Source organism: Lupinus angustifolius, chromosome LG06 (genome assembly GCF_001865875.1).
Source record: "Lupinus angustifolius cultivar Tanjil chromosome LG06, LupAngTanjil_v1.0, whole genome shotgun sequence".
In the NCBI taxonomy this organism is placed as follows: Eukaryota; Viridiplantae; Streptophyta; class Magnoliopsida; order Fabales; family Fabaceae; genus Lupinus; species Lupinus angustifolius.
Genome location: NC_032014.1, coordinates 2142238 through 2158574, shown reverse-complemented (window position 1 = coordinate 2158574; position 16337 = coordinate 2142238). Strand labels below are relative to the sequence as shown.

The 16337-nt window shown below is 36.3% G+C and overlaps 5 protein-coding genes across 7 annotated transcripts in view; 2 read left to right on the top strand and 3 right to left on the bottom strand.

Annotated features, from left to right (window-relative positions):
- The window catches only part of LOC109348824 (galactomannan galactosyltransferase 1-like), a 66811-nt gene that overhangs the window by 8169 nt on the left and 42305 nt on the right, over nt 1–16337 (bottom strand). The window lies entirely within an intron of this gene.
- LOC109348823 (ACT domain-containing protein ACR1) lies at nt 1816–5967 on the top strand. 2 transcript variants are annotated; one of them, XM_019589392.1, is made up of 7 exons: nt 1816–2172; nt 2272–2317; nt 3298–3412; nt 3997–4064; nt 4288–4929; nt 5079–5213; nt 5311–5967. In XM_019589392.1, the coding sequence occupies exons 1-7, from the start codon at nt 2102–2104 to the stop codon at nt 5677–5679; spliced, it is 1446 nt and encodes a 481-aa protein (XP_019444937.1). In that variant the 5' UTR covers nt 1816–2101; the 3' UTR covers nt 5680–5967. The 2 variants fall into 2 exon arrangements, with proteins under 2 accessions (XP_019444937.1, XP_019444938.1); XM_019589393.1 differs by having other exon boundaries at nt 1819–2172; nt 5079–5186.
- LOC109348822 lies at nt 6377–9806 on the bottom strand. The gene is made up of 3 exons (XM_019589391.1): nt 9055–9806; nt 7620–7807; nt 6377–7300 (listed from the first exon to the last, which is right to left on the bottom strand). The coding sequence occupies exons 1-3, from the start codon at nt 9653–9655 to the stop codon at nt 6620–6622; spliced, it is 1470 nt and encodes a 489-aa protein (XP_019444936.1). The 5' UTR covers nt 9656–9806; the 3' UTR covers nt 6377–6619.
- Nucleotides 10996–13663, bottom strand: LOC109348825 (U-box domain-containing protein 30-like). The gene has a single exon (XM_019589396.1). The coding sequence runs from the start codon at nt 13028–13030 to the stop codon at nt 11687–11689; it is 1344 nt and encodes a 447-aa protein (XP_019444941.1). The 5' UTR covers nt 13031–13663; the 3' UTR covers nt 10996–11686.
- On the top strand, nt 13881–16072 carry LOC109348830 (ACT domain-containing protein ACR1-like). Of its 2 annotated transcripts, none has more exons than XM_019589402.1 (4): nt 13881–14169; nt 14393–15034; nt 15184–15318; nt 15416–16072. In XM_019589402.1, the coding sequence occupies exons 1-4, from the start codon at nt 14152–14154 to the stop codon at nt 15782–15784; spliced, it is 1164 nt and encodes a 387-aa protein (XP_019444947.1). In that variant the 5' UTR covers nt 13881–14151; the 3' UTR covers nt 15785–16072. The 2 variants fall into 2 exon arrangements, with proteins under 2 accessions (XP_019444947.1, XP_019444948.1); XM_019589403.1 differs by having other exon boundaries at nt 13883–14169; nt 15184–15291.

Below are 16337 nucleotides of genomic sequence, written 5' to 3'. Positions count from 1 at the left end.
GATCTTTCCTCAATAGCTAACAAAAGACCTACAGATATATTTATAAATCACTGAGTACAGATACATTTAAATCACTGAGTTTGGGCAGATTTGGAGTGGGTATCAGCAATACCAAACCCGAATCTAAACCTAAAAATTGAAATCGGATAAAATCTGAGCTTCAAATTTAATCATAATGGATTTTTCCCGTTAAATCCAGGTTGAGTTCAGACGAATATCTACAAGTTCAGTTTTTATTGTCATCTCTAACCCATACACCGTAGTAATATGGTTTAATTTGTAGCTGACATGTTTGAATTTTTCAAAAAGATTTTAAAAATTAAAACTCAGTCGTTGGATTATTCTTATAGAGTTCCTGAATTCAGGGGATGAGTCAATCACATTCTCGAATCACACTTCATTAAAAGTATATTATTTTTAGGTTGTTATTTAATGTATATTTTAATAATATGCATTGAATATGAAAAATATTTGAGGCGATTCAACAAAATGAATAAATAATAAATATATTATAAAGAAAGCATTAACATGTTTAGTAACAATTCAAAGAATGGGGTGGGGGCTCAATGTATTTTTTGGTGGAATGGAGGGACAAAAATTTGTTACCACAAAGTACTTGTCAGGTACAAAACTAATGATAATAAATGAAAAATGTAAAAAATATATTTTATTAATTTTTTAATTAATATAATATATTTTCATTTATGTAAAAAATGATTTTGAATAACATAAGGTTGTATGGAGCAGGAGAATCAGATCGTACTAGATGGTTCGATCGATTAACCACTGATCGGATTCGAAAATGACTCTAGTTTACACTCTTAATTGAATGTTAGTTGAATCGTTTTGAATTGGAAAAATTTCAATCCAACTATGTTAAACTGGAATAACTCGAAAAGTTAAATTGAATGTTAGCTGAATCGTTTTGAACTGGAAAAAATTCCAATTCAACTATGTTAAACCGGAATAACTCAAAAAGTTAAATGAATAATTTACTTAAAATTAAAAAATAAACACTACTCTAATATTTTATTTTACTTCGATCCAAAAAATATTAAGAAATATTATTTCATATAATTATACATAATTATTATTTATATAAAATATTATATTTATATATAATTATATATATGAAATTATTTGAATACAGGATCTTTTCTAATATAATCTCTCCTATTGTTAAAAGAAACTAAGAGCTACAAATTGGGCGTGATGTACTCGGAGAACTGATTAATCATTCAAAAACACGTGGCGATCAGTTTGAGGGATAGACCAAGCCACCGCCATATGAGCTAGTATTTGACTGCACGTGCAACTTACCAGAATAGCCCACATGGCACAACTATAACTAACTCCCGTGATTACACGTCTTTTATCTCCTTTCTATTTTTAGTCTCTCGAAGTTTGATGACGTGTGCCAAATCCACTGTCACAATCCTATCACCGAAAGCCACGAACAAAACCCAGACACTGCATTTTTGGGTTACTAATACTGGAAGGTATTTTGTGTTGTGTGCACCACCTTAACGACATTATATATATTTTATTACTCTTAAGTATAATAATAACAATGAAGACTTGTATTCTTGAGTGTGAATTGAAATTTTGAAACCGCTCGCTGAATTTCATATCGGCTACCTTTCAACTCGGTGCCTTTATCCACAGGTAACCGCCTATCTTATCTCATGAACTCATCCAACCTAATCTCTTATTTTTTGATTAGGAGAAATTTTTCTTTTTTTTTTTATTACATAAAAAAGTGTTTGGTGAATTCATTGATAAGAAACTGGTAAGACAACAGATTAAGTTCCAAAATGTGAATGGATTGGCAAATGATGAGGACTTAGAAAACAAGATAGAAGGGCGTCTCCATTATTGCCACGCAATCATGTATTATTATGCTGTTTTTATACATACATATATACGTGTATTTGTTTTACACATTAACCTTTGAACGCTTCTAAACTATACAGCCTGTGCCTCTGAATCTCAGTCTATTCTATAGATAGAAGTTGCAACAATTTCACGGGTTATTATGACCCCGCAGCGAAAGAACTAGAATAATTGAAGCTAATATTTTCCAAGAGAAGAGGGAGAATCAATGGAGATATTCTACCAGCCACACATCGATCCGGAGATTGAATCGCTCATTGAAAGAATACATCCTCCAAGGTATACTACACCGTCTCTTTTTCTTTGTGTGAATTTTTCTCATCGTCTTCTTCTACATCACATCATTATTAATCAATGAATATTATTCTCTGTTCTCAGGGTTTGCATAGAGAATGATTCTTGCAGAAATTGTAGTGTAGTGAAGGTTAGATAAACAATTCTCTCTATATTTATTTTTTTGGACGAGTAGGTCACTGTTTATTATAGATAAGACTTGGCCTTTTAGGTTAAGCTTCCATGTGCATAATCCACCATTAGATTAGATGCTTATAGCTTTCAATGATCCATAGATTCTAGAGCAGAACTAACAGATAAAGGAAAATGATTCTCTCACACCAATTTTTTAGGAGAGAAAGGTAGAAATAGATGGAAGGGACGTGATTGATGATGTGATAGGGAATGAAGAGAAAAAAAGAAGAAAGGAGAAGAAAAAATATGAAGTATAAAGAGAGGTAGAAGAGAAAAATGTTGAAATGTCATTTTCCTTAGATAAATCATCAAGTATGTATACCAACAATGAAGGAAGGATCTAAGTCACATTAAACAGTAATTAAATAGATATAAATTGTGCAGATTCCCATCCTGCCTTAAGCTAGTGTATTAATGTGTCCTCTATTCATATAATATAATCATATTATATGACAAATTGCTAGAGCTTGAGTTGTCAGTCTTACGCTTGAACCAAAAGCCAATTCTAATTATTGTACTTTATTTATTATGTTTATCTATTCAGCAATGACAACTATACCAGTTAGGATATATTATATGAAGGTTAAGGACGGAAGAATTCTAAATGGTTCTGCACCTGATTGCCGAATAAGTTTGTCCATTTTTTTCTGTTGTGTTGTAATCTGTAGATTGGTCTGTGTTTCTATGAAATTGACTTAATCCGGTAGTATAAAGTCACAGATTCAGAGGAAAAAGAATCAAACCTGCAGGCAGCAATAGTTATTGTTGCTACTTGCTTTGGTAGGCAAAAATAATCTTATGTTGGTTTATGCTTTTAGCTAAAGAAGTCTTTAAATAACGACTTACTAAATGTGTGGGAATTAAAAGCCTTTGACCTGATATTTATTTTAACAGTTAAACATTGAATTAAACAAATAATTTGGTGCCCCAAAACAGGTTGATAGCGCAAACAAGAATGGTATATTATTGGATATGGTCCAGGTGTTGACAGATCTTGACCTCAACATTTCAAGATCGTACATTTCTTCTGATGGTGGATGGTTTATGGATGGTAAGTGTGTCACCCTCAATATTCCCCTTTAATTTCTTCAGTACTCTACTCATCTTTAATTTCTTCAGTACTCAACTGCTCTTTAATTTCTTCAGTACTCAATTGCTCTTTAATTTCTTCAGTACTCAATTGCTCTTTAATTTCTTCAGTACTCAATTGCTCTTTAATTTCTTCAGTACTCAATTGCTCTTTAATTTCTTCAGTACTCAATTGCTCTTTAATTTCTTCAGTACTCAATTGCTCTTTAATTTCTTCAGTACTCAATTGCTCTTTAATTTCTTCAGTACTCAATTGCTCTTTAATTTCTTCAGTACTCAATTGCTCTTTAATTTCTTCAGTACTACGTCAGTGTTATTTATACAAACACAATTTTCGCTAAAACCAAAAGTTGTTGTGTGGCTGTACAGATAACATTTTTGTGCAAATGAATTAATAATTACTAAAAGACTTACTTCTAAATCCCAATATATGAGCTATGCGTGAGTCATATACCTCCTAGCTCCAAAACTACGAGATTAACATCTGCAAACTGTTATGGTTCTGTTCTGATCCATGTGGTGTTTTTTTTATATTACACAATGCAGTGTTTCATGTGACTGATCAAGCTGGCAAGAAGCTCACAGACCAAAATCTCATGCTCCATATTCAGAAGGTCTTTCTCTTTCTTCACCTCATCCTGTGATCATCTCTCATCAATGTAAAACATAAAATTCAACATTCATAAAATAAAGTCATCTCCCTATCTCACACACTTGTTTTTGATCTTTTAGTATACACATAAAAAAATGCATCTAAGAAATAATCTCAAAAATCAAATGCACATAGAACATTATCTGAATAAACAAACTAAACAAAAAAGTTTATTCATATTCCAGGCATTGTGCGCCCCTAGAAGTAGAGGGCAAGGAAATCCAGAAGTGTGTAAGGAACCAAAGTCACAACAAAACGTGCCAAAAGAGAACACAGCCTTAGAGATAACTGGGATGGACAGACCAGGCCTTCTATCAGAGATATCAGCTGTATTAGTGGATTTGGGCTGCCATGTCACCTCTGCAATGGCGTGGACACACAATGACAGAGCGGCTTGCATTATCTACGTGGAAGACGCAATTAAACCTGGACCGATCAATGACCCAACACGTCTAGCCCGAGTGGAAGAGCAGCTTGAGACTGTCGTGGAGGCCCACAGAGGCAAGGGAGAGAGGAAGAGTGTGAGGTTGACAACCTTCGCCGCTGGGCGCACACACCCAGAGCGGCGACTCCACCAGTTGATGTATGCAGACAGGGACTATGAGAGTTGTCGCGCATGTCACGGGGACAGTAGCGGGGAACACAAGAAAGGGTGTGATGGAACCCACGTGTCCGTTACCAAATGTGAAGACAAAGGGTATTGGGCGGTGCAGGTGAGGAGCAGGGACCGCCCTAAGCTGCTTTTCGATACAGTGTGCGTGCTAACAGACATGCAGTATATTGTGTTTCATGCAGCAATTAGTTCAAAGAACTCCATAGCTGACCAGGTATGATTGTTCACAATAGATATATGACATGTACAATAAAATCTCTTCTAGTCATCTAACATAGTAGGATAAAGGCATGGTTGTTATATAATAAAATCTCTTGTAGAGCTATTGTATTAATCCAGGTGTTAATTTCTTAATTACAACAGGAGTACTTTATACGGCACAAGGGCAGTAACTCAACTCTAGACAACAAAAGCGAGAGAGACAAGCTCATCTTATGCTTAATCTCTGCTATTGAGCGCAGAGTCTCGCATGTACGTCACGTAACACCCACCATCAAGGTTTCTTTTATTGTTGTTATTATTTTACTATACCTGAAATGCATCATTTGTTGTTTTTTCTAATGGTTACTCTTCATATATTTGTGCATTGGAACAGGGATCAAGGGTAGATATTCGCACTGACAATAGAATGGGATTACTGTCGAACATCACACGTGTGTTTCGTGAAAATGGATTATCCATATCAAGAGTTGAGTTTGGAACAGATGGGGAGAAAGCAGTTGGAACATTCTTTGTTACAGATTCCTCCGGTGAGGAAGTGAACCCGAGTATAGCAGAGTTGGTCAGACAAGTGTGTGGCGGAACCGTAGTTATTGATCACAAGTCACCCCATAGGGTTGCTCCATTATCAACTAAAGTTGATAAAGAAAGCAAAATAGAGGCTGAGCCAAGATTTTCTCTGGGAAGCATGTTATGGTCTCAGTTAGAGCGTCTTTCGAGCAACTTTGGCCCCATTAAATCCTGAGGAGCTCCACTTCACTTCAGCAATACTCTAGGAAATAGAAGTGTATATAAGAAATTTAAATTTGTTTTTCTTCATCTCATTTCTTTTCCTTCTCCACGGAGAAGGGTACTCGAGTGCTATGACATGTGTCTAGATGATCACTGTACATATTTTCCTCACATGAAAATCACAGGTCACTACACGATAAGAATCAAGATATGAGACTAGTTTCATACAAATCAACTACTTGAGTAGTGTGGGAAATGAGCAGCCAGCAGTATATGAAATATTTTAGCATTTCAAACTTGATATCCTTACGCCCAATATTCAAGAATTTGTATGGAACATATAAGGACAATCGAGATAAAAACATGATGAAATTATATTGTCGATTTTGCACGCATAAATTTTGGAAACCAGATAAAAACATTTTTTAGCCACACATAGTTTTGATCTTTTAGACGCTAAATTTTAGGAGAAACAATGGCCTCATAGGAGTCTCCCATGATTTATGATCTTTCTGCCCTTGCTTATATACTTCAATTGATCTTTCTGCCTTGCTTTATATACTTCAATTGATATATTCCGTATATTTGTATAGTTGTTTTCATAGTTTGTTAAATTAAAAAAAAAAATATTATCACAGACGCTACACTACTGTAATTTATTGCCAGACTTCATTCAAGATCGTTAAAACATAAGTTCACTTAATTAAAAGTATTAACAATCTCAAGTAACTTGGAATTCCGAAATCAAATAAAAGATTTTGTGTGTGTATGGGGCAGTAATAACCAACACAGCACAATGCCCAGTACAAACACTAGACAGGCTTTATGTACATAAATAAAGTTTCGGGAGATTAATCGGACTACAGAAATAATATTCATATTCATATATTCACAAAATAAAAGAGAAAAGTGGTAAAAACACACTCACATACAGAACGGTTTCTGTGGAATTATCACATTGCATCAATGTCGTCAACATTAAGCCAGTCATTAGAATCCTTGGTGTAAGAATTACGAGCACTTGAATGCTCAGAATCAGCATGTCTGCTTTCAACAGAGTTTACATCCTTAGATGTACTTCTACTTAACTGAACCCAATCACGAGAGTCTTTCGTTGAAGAATCAGAACCTGATGTAGTTTTTTTATGAACTGCCGGCACATCATTGTCATCCTCCTCAAGATCACTGAATGATACATCCTCATCATTACAGATAGGAACCGAAGTTCCACCTGAACCAACCATTTCAGAAGTATCCTCTTTCAACCAATCATCAGCATCATCCTCATATGTTTCATGACTTCCATCCAAAAATCTATTTGCTGAACCAGATGATGATTGTTCAACCGTTGGATTTACTGGTGCAGCTTTCACCACAGACGTATCAATAATGTGGGTTCCAGTACATTGGACGGGATGTTTCTTCATTTCAACATTAGATACAACCATAGATGGGGCTGCTTCAACGGCAGAGGTCTGAAGAGGTGCTGATTCAAATTGAGCACTGCTTGGCACAGAGAGACGCTCCTCCTCTTCATTTGAAGGAACATTGGCTCCCGGAAAAAAGTCTGATATTTTATTTTCCTCACTTCTTTTATCTAATGCCTGAGACGATATTGCTCTCGCTTCAACTATCTGTACACATAACATTAACCGTGGATAATAAAATGTAATGGGTAGTCAAAAATCAAATGTAACGAGCATAAGAATGTTTATTAGTCATCTAAGCAAAGTTATAAAGTGCCTCTTATAAGTTACAAATATCAAATTGTAAGATTCAAATGCCACGACGATAAACAATAAAATTCTTAACTGTCTCTATTTCAATCATTAATTCCACATGGTTTATATCAAAACAATTAGAAACAAGTAAATAACATAACCTTGGTTACACAGAAGGCATCAGAATTCGATTAAAGAAAGAAAAACAAATTTCAATTAAAATTAAACTCACTTGTGGGGTTGATAAAATATCAGCATCACTTTTGTTAAGTCTAGGGTGCAAGAGTACAAAGTAAATCTTCCAAAAGCAACCATCGCTGATATACCCAGGGCAAAGTTCCATCCTAAGAGCAGCTAAACTTGGAACTAGACGTTCAACAGCTAGGGCATGTTCTTGTTGTGGATCAGACAGATCAAAGTCTGTAGAAGGAAAATTTTAAGAGATGGTGATATATCAGCATAAATAAATCATATAGAATACATGGGTAAACATCTGAAGACTTCTAAATAGTGCCTGTCATGGAGAATGCGAGATGGCCGGATCTGTGGACCATAATTTTGTAAATGACTTGAACTTTAATGATTATCATTTAGATAAAACTTCAAGAGGACATTGTAATAAAATTCAATTATAATGGAATGCCAGGAATGATAAAAAAGTAATCAGTCCACATCAGATTGCCAAGTATCATGGAGTAATGAATACTAGATAAGGGAAATATAAGGAAAAAGTATACATGCAATGCAAATGAGATATGGATTCAGCAACTTCATAATTGTTGATGCAGAAAAGGGTTTTGACTATGCCTAGGGAAATCAGGTGAACCTCTGACAGAGGTGGAGCCAGATGGTAAGTTGATAACGAAGAGGGAGCATATGTGCCCTAGAAATTATTTAAAACTAGTAATAAAAACAATAACTAATACTTGACAAAAATGTTTAAGACTGATGCGCCACTGAAAGAATTACAATATCCCATTTATATGATTCAAACAAATACGCCTGTTAACCTAATACAATCTTTTCCCACTTTTCTAATCTGCGAATCACAGATCCCTCTAAGTTCAAACTCAACAGTTCATGTTCTCTTGGTCCTCTGCCAGTCATAAGTGGGTTCGTGAAGCAGCGACAACTGCAAGTCAGCAATGTCATGGAATTACACAAGAGTTCCATTTTTGTCTCATTTCCAAATTGACCATCAATTGTTCTTGACCATAGTTATTTGTCAATTTCTAAAAAAACTTGTTTGAAATTTGTATGGAGCTTCAATTTTTACTTCAAGAATAAGAAAGAGTTGGACCTTCTTGATTTAGTATTGTTTTCTACCACTATGAGAGTATGAGTAACATTTATTTAACACAACTATTGCCAAATTGATATTTAAAAATCTGTTGATGTTCTCATTGTATGCCTTTTAGTAATCAATATCTATAATCTACAATACTATGCTCCCTCTGACCTCTGGGGCCAACCACTGATTTGGAAGAGATAACATTTACTAGGATTTTGAAATCAGAATCACATGAGATAGTGCAGCTTCAAACGAAGGTATATTTGGTCGTGCCAAAATTTTGATCAAAACGGAAAAATAGAATTTACACAGATTGGATAACAATGCACAAAAGAAATTATATGAAAGGAATTGAGAATGACAAAAAGGAATATACCATCAGAATCCGGATCAACAAAGTGAGGAAAATCCAACCAAATCTCCGGATGCATCGCAATGTTTCCAGCAAAGGCAAGCACCTCCTCCGTCAATCCAACCACACCGTCAAGACCGTGTGCCTCATCGGATCCAATTTGAAGGAAACTAGATGCGAATTTCGTGAAATCCGATACAGTCTTATTACCAGAAAGCTTGGATATCCCGCTCCTAAATCTCCCACTAATCTCCTCAAAATCGCTTCGTATTCCAGAAATTATGTCTTCATCAATTGCGTTCGAATCAGAAGGTTCGGAAGTAGGATTGCGATCCGAAGCAGAAGGTTTGAGTGGAACGGGATCCGAATCGGGCGGAGGGGCAAGAAAAGAAGCGACGCCCCATAATTGGCGAGAAATGGATTTGGTGATTTCAGAGAGATCCTCTTTGACGCCACGCGCGGTGGGAGTAGAGGCAAATGATGACGGTGATTGTGGATCGGATTGAACGGGTTCTGATTCGGATTTATTTTGAGGAGATTTTAGGTTATCGCCAATGTTATGAAGTTCTTGTTCGTCTTCGTCGAGTCTCAGTGAGTTTGCGATTGTCCTTGCTAACCAAGACATCGTTGATTGATTTTGAAGCTCTTATCACATTTCAATCGTCACTTCCACAATAATAATACTCCAGAACTGTTCTTTAACCAGGTTATAGCTTCAGCTACGACGCCGTTTTAGTTTCACCTAACCGATAATAAAACTTCAAAATGGTTTTAACTCTTTATTCTCACAAATAACAACACACTGTTAGTTTTAGACACTTCTCTAAATATTGGGCCATGCGTCCATCCTTTAAAATGTGGAAGCTTCTACCGGCTTTCACCATCCACCCAACAAAAAAAAATACCAGTGCAGAAAAAAAAGAAGGATGTTAAGAGTTAGGTTCCACATAAATGTATTAAGAAAAGAAGAAGAAAAACATATGATCTAAGATTTATATATTATTATCGTATCATTTATCATTTATATTTAATCATTATTAATTTTCTCAAACATGATAATTTAAATTAATAGTATATGATATAGTGATTGTATATAAATTTATTAATTTTCTCAAACATGATAATTTAAATTAATAGTATATGATATAGTGATTGTATATAAATTTATTAATTTTCTCAAACATGATAATTTAAATTAATAGTATATGATATAGTGATTGTATATAAATTTATTAATTTTCTCAAACATGATAATTTAAATTAATAGTATATGATATAGTGATTGTATATAAATTTTTATAAAGACAGTGCATAAATATTACAATCTATTTATAATTATTTGTAATAAATATCTTAAACATCTCTTACCGTAAACTAGCTTACATAGTACGGTTAAATAACTTACAATAAGAAAGTGTTACGTATTCATTTGCCAATATAAACCGGGGGAGGGGCATTCAAGTAGAAGGAAAATACTACATACTCCTTACCTGTCATTTTTAATTTATACAATTTTATTATCTAACAAATGAGTCACACTATCTTTTTATACATACACGAGAGAGATGCAACAAAAAAAGGCTCCTTGTTTATATTTAAAGTCACATCTTTTGAGCAACTCTACTGTCAAATACTATGTAGCCTCTTCTTTCTTTCTTTTTTAGGTGAGGGATAGCATTTTATTTTATAAGAGATATTTTCCCCCCACATAAATTCACACATGCGCCTGCATAGTAGCACCATTTGCATAAAGTTAGGCAATGAGCACAGGTGACCTCTGATTTGTATGGATTCCTGAAGCCAAAGTGCAATTCAACGTTCCTATTCAGTGAAAGCTCTAACCTTTCTTTTCCAATCAGCCAATGATTCAGTGAGCACGTGTGGAGACAGGTTCATCTGCCATTTTTCAACATTTTCCTCACTCCGTTCTCATAGTCATTTCGGTAACAGCAAAAGGGCACTACGAAGACTAATAATTGATGTCAAAGAATAAATAAGATCGATTGTCACAATTTGAAGAATATATGCAGGGTCAGTGCAGAATAATAAATAAAAATTAAGTACTTATTTCCATTGTACAAATAAAAAACGAAGATCACACATGCCTTGGGGCTCTACATGTTTGAGATCAAAAGCATAATTCTCCGCATTTTTAATGGAAAATTGGGGGCCTATTAAGATTCAAGGAGGAAGAAAATACAATAAAAGTGAACTTTGGAGCAAAGCAACTCCTGAACAATTACAATTGAAGATGTAAGCTCCAACTTAGCTGGGTGATCGCTTTCCTAAGAAGTATCTTTATCCAACAATAGCATGACTTCAACATCCATATACACCCAAAGTAGTGTAAAAAAGGTTTAGTATCTTCTTGATGGGGCTTATTGAAAAACCATTGAACAAAAAGTAACCCACATAAGTAAACACGGTTACGCAAGTGTGCATGTCAATCTCCACATTATGATACTTCTTGCGGTTTAAATCAATTGTTGGAATGAAAATACTGAAGGTCGTATATACAGGAGAGACTTGCACATTAACCCTGTGTCACACCGTGGGGTTTATTTGAGCTCAGTGGTCTGAGTAGTGGCTGATCTTGACCATTCTAGCCCCGCAAATTTACATATTGTTAATACCACCGCCAGATTGAAGTCGACAATCATTGAATGGTTCTGGTGAGCTTGCACTTGGAAATGAAGATGGTATCGGAATAATTTAAACTACACAGCTTCAAAAGCTCAGCAGACTGTTGTTTTAAAACAGGATTGCAACCGCTTTGAATAACAAGGAGAAGTTTTGCGGCAAGCCCTGCATCCACAGCAATAGATGAGCACTCCTCAGGTGAAAGCTTGCACACAGACCACAGGATTGACAATGCATATTGGGTGCAATTCTCTGAGATCCTCATCAACAGTTTCACCATGATGGTTATGGCATTAGAACAATCCTTCAAAGCTACTCTGCCTTCAGGTATAGATGCCAATGCATCTAAAACACAAAGTGCTAATTCCAAACAATTAGGGTCCAAACCAGATAACGATTCAACCAATTGAGAAACAGCCCCAATACTCACTAGCAAGTTCCTAACTTCTTTATGCAATGATATAGTTTTGAGAAGACTTAGTCCTGAACAGATTCCATTTCTTCTTCTCTTGTCCTTCACAAGCCTCATCAACCCAACCAAGAGGCTATGGCTTGAGATAATCTCACCCTGAAAATCCTTATCGTCAATCAACGATTCCAATAGTCGTGTGCAATTGATTTTAGTCTCAATTGAACCCTCATTTAAGATATCCACCATCAATGAAATTTTAGCAGGCTGCATTAGATTCTTTTTGGATTCTGAATCAAGTGTCAAACTTACAAGAATGCCAATGACTTCGGAACCAACAGCATGTGAAGTAAAAGGGCCAAGTAATGAGGACATAATAGATACTCCACCTTGATCAATCACGGACTTTCGGGCAGTGGAATGAGCAGAGACAACTTCGTGAAGCTCCTTGAGTGCTTGAACTCTAGCCTGACCCTTAACCTTCTTCAGCGTTTCCAGAAGCTCCGAAGTCCTTCCCTGCACATCCTCCGATCTCTTCTTCATGAGCATGTACTTCTGAGAGAACCAAGTGTAAATCAAGCGGTGAAGGGTGGTGTTTGGAGTAATGGAATCATCCCAAAGCTCTTGCATCGTAGTGGGGCATGTAAAGTGCCCCAGATTGAACCATTTGAGAATGTTAGACCTCTCATAGGTTTGGCCAGTGCAAAGGGTCACAGGGTCTTGCATTGGTTCAAGGGAGATTGGGCAAATGAACACTGTAGGAACATCAGACAAGTCAAGCTCTTCAATCATTTTTCTAAGATCCAATTTATCACAAACCCCAGTTCCAACAACACCACCACCCAAAATACCACCTTTGACTGCAGTATCCAGATCTAGAATCTGGCCTTCACCACCACCCTCAAACCCAAAAACAACCATGTTCCTCTTACAAGGCTGATACATCGGCATTTTGGAAAACCCTTTTGAAAGAAAAACAAGAAAGATACCAACTTGGGAAAATGCAAAGAAGAGAGAGTGAAAAGGGCTATAAGACGGAAAGCTAAAAACCCCAAAACTCACAGCAGTGACAAACACTCTTCAAAGAACATTACAAATGAGGTGTGTGAAAAAAGTGAGAAAAAGAGTGAGTGAAAAAATTTACAAGCCACAGGGTAGTTGTTTTATTATTGTACAAATAATAATACCCTTCATCTGATCTATTTTGTATGGTAAAAAAATGAGGCATCGTATCTCAATCTTGTTTGAGTTAAATGAAAAGCGTTGGGTGGGTTAACCGCAAAAGAGAATCTAGATCAGAGACCAAAGAAACAGTGAAGTGCAGGAGAATAGTCCCCTACTAAGACCACCACTAGAACTAAGAACAAGTAAAGTGAAATCTGACAAACATTAAAAAGCTTGAGTGGGTTGGGAGAGAAAAGAAATAATTGATAGAACAATTAAAAGAAGAGGTTGAGATGATAATTCGAGAGTACCGTACCAAACCACGGTGAGAAGAAGAAAGAAGAAAGAAGAAGCACGCAATAACCTATCCCTCGCGTTCGCGCTGCCAAACGCTCCCTTAACTAACAAACTTCAATATACTTCTCATGAGAAGCAAAATAGGAGTAATTAACAACAAATAAATAGATTATTTAATTCTAATAATTTTTCCAGGTTAATTAAAGAGGCTTTCGACCCGCGCACCACACGTGCAGTCACTCTTACGCCGTGAGCTCCCCTTTTTGTTATTTTACTAATCAACTGCTACTTTATGATAATAATCAGTATATACGACTTAACGTCAGTGTTATTTATACAAACACAATTTTCGCTAAAACCAAAAGTTGTTGTGTGGCTGTACAGATAACATTTTTGTGCAAATGAATTAATAATTACTAAAAGACTTACTTCTAAATCCCAATATATGAGCTATGCGTGAGTCATATACCTCCTAGCTCCAAAACTACGAGATTAACATCTGCAAACTGTTATGGTTCTGTTCTGATCCATGTGGTGTTTTTTTTATATTACACAATGCAGTGTTTCATGTGACTGATCAAGCTGGCAAGAAGCTCACAGACCAAAATCTCATGCTCCATATTCAGAAGGTCTTTCTCTTTCTTCACCTCATCCTGTGATCATCTCTCATCAATGTAAAACATAAAATTCAACATTCATAAAATAAAGTCATCTCCCTATCTCACACACTTGTTTTTGATCTTTTAGTATACACATAAAAAAATGCATCTAAGAAATAATCTCAAAAATCAAATGCACATAGAACATTATCTGAATAAACAAACTAAACAAAAAAGTTTATTCATATTCCAGGCATTGTGCGCCCCTAGAAGTAGAGGGCAAGGAAATCCAGAAGTGTGTAAGGAACCAAAGTCACAACAAAACGTGCCAAAAGAGAACACAGCCTTAGAGATAACTGGGATGGACAGACCAGGCCTTCTATCAGAGATATCAGCTGTATTAGTGGATTTGGGCTGCCATGTCACCTCTGCAATGGCGTGGACACACAATGACAGAGCGGCTTGCATTATCTACGTGGAAGACGCAATTAAACCTGGACCGATCAATGACCCAACACGTCTAGCCCGAGTGGAAGAGCAGCTTGAGACTGTCGTGGAGGCCCACAGAGGCAAGGGAGAGAGGAAGAGTGTGAGGTTGACAACCTTCGCCGCTGGGCGCACACACCCAGAGCGGCGACTCCACCAGTTGATGTATGCAGACAGGGACTATGAGAGTTGTCGCGCATGTCACGGGGACAGTAGCGGGGAACACAAGAAAGGGTGTGATGGAACCCACGTGTCCGTTACCAAATGTGAAGACAAAGGGTATTGGGCGGTGCAGGTGAGGAGCAGGGACCGCCCTAAGCTGCTTTTCGATACAGTGTGCGTGCTAACAGACATGCAGTATATTGTGTTTCATGCAGCAATTAGTTCAAAGAACTCCATAGCTGACCAGGTATGATTGTTCACAATAGATATATGACATGTACAATAAAATCTCTTCTAGTCATCTAACATAGTAGGATAAAGGCATGGTTGTTATATAATAAAATCTCTTGTAGAGCTATTGTATTAATCCAGGTGTTAATTTCTTAATTACAACAGGAGTACTTTATACGGCACAAGGGCAGTAACTCAACTCTAGACAACAAAAGCGAGAGAGACAAGCTCATCTTATGCTTAATCTCTGCTATTGAGCGCAGAGTCTCGCATGTACGTCACGTAACACCCACCATCAAGGTTTCTTTTATTGTTGTTATTATTTTACTATACCTGAAATGCATCATTTGTTGTTTTTTCTAATGGTTACTCTTCATATATTTGTGCATTGGAACAGGGATCAAGGGTAGATATTCGCACTGACAATAGAATGGGATTACTGTCGAACATCACACGTGTGTTTCGTGAAAATGGATTATCCATATCAAGAGTTGAGTTTGGAACAGATGGGGAGAAAGCAGTTGGAACATTCTTTGTTACAGATTCCTCCGGTGAGGAAGTGAACCCGAGTATAGCAGAGTTGGTCAGACAAGTGTGTGGCGGAACCGTAGTTATTGATCACAAGTCACCCCATAGGGTTGCTCCATTATCAACTAAAGTTGATAAAGAAAGCAAAATAGAGGCTGAGCCAAGATTTTCTCTGGGAAGCATGTTATGGTCTCAGTTAGAGCGTCTTTCGAGCAACTTTGGCCCCATTAAATCCTGAGGAGCTCCACTTCACTTCAGCAATACTCTAGGAAATAGAAGTGTATATAAGAAATTTAAATTTGTTTTTCTTCATCTCATTTCTTTTCCTTCTCCACGGAGAAGGGTACTCGAGTGCTATGACATGTGTCTAGATGATCACTGTACATATTTTCCTCACATGAAAATCACAGGTCACTACACGATAAGAATCAAGATATGAGACTAGTTTCATACAAATCAACTACTTGAGTAGTGTGGGAAATGAGCAGCCAGCAGTATATGAAATATTTTAGCATTTCAAACTTGATATCCTTACGCCCAATATTCAAGAATTTGTATGGAACATATAAGGACAATCGAGATAAAAACATGATGAAATTATATTGTCGATTTTGCACGCATAAATTTTGGAAACCAGATAAAAACATTTTTTAGCCACACATAGTTTTGATCTTTTAGACGCTAAATTTTAGGAGAAACAATGGCCTCATAGGAGTCTCCCATGATTTATGATCTTTCTGCCCTTGCTTATATACTTCAATTGATCTTTCTGCCTTGCTTTATATACTTCA

Bases quoted from the DNA above. Each gene is read 5' to 3' on its own strand.
- LOC109348823 (XM_019589392.1), top strand. From the start codon at position 2,102: ATGGAGATATTCTACCAGCCACACATCGATCCGGAGATTGAATCGCTC. The intron at 2,318-3,297 runs GTTAGATAAACA...GCCCCAAAACAG, and splicing joins GAAATTGTAGTGTAGTGAAG to GTTGATAGCGCAAACAAGAA. The intron at 4,930-5,078 runs GTATGATTGTTC...TAATTACAACAG, and splicing joins AGAACTCCATAGCTGACCAG to GAGTACTTTATACGGCACAA.
- LOC109348822 (XM_019589391.1), bottom strand. From the start codon at position 9,655: ATGTCTTGGTTAGCAAGGACAATCGCAAACTCACTGAGACTCGACGAA. The intron at 7,808-9,054 runs GTATATTCCTTT...TTCCTTCTACAG, and splicing joins TGTTGATCCGGATTCTGATG to ACTTTGATCTGTCTGATCCA. The intron at 7,301-7,619 runs GTGAGTTTAATT...TTATGTGTACAG, and splicing joins ATATTTTATCAACCCCACAA to ATAGTTGAAGCGAGAGCAAT.
- LOC109348825 (XM_019589396.1), bottom strand. From the start codon at position 13,030: ATGCCGATGTATCAGCCTTGTAAGAGGAACATGGTTGTTTTTGGGTTT.
- LOC109348830 (XM_019589402.1), top strand. The intron at 15,035-15,183 runs GTATGATTGTTC...TAATTACAACAG, and splicing joins AGAACTCCATAGCTGACCAG to GAGTACTTTATACGGCACAA. The intron at 15,319-15,415 runs GTTTCTTTTATT...GCATTGGAACAG, and splicing joins ACGTAACACCCACCATCAAG to GGATCAAGGGTAGATATTCG.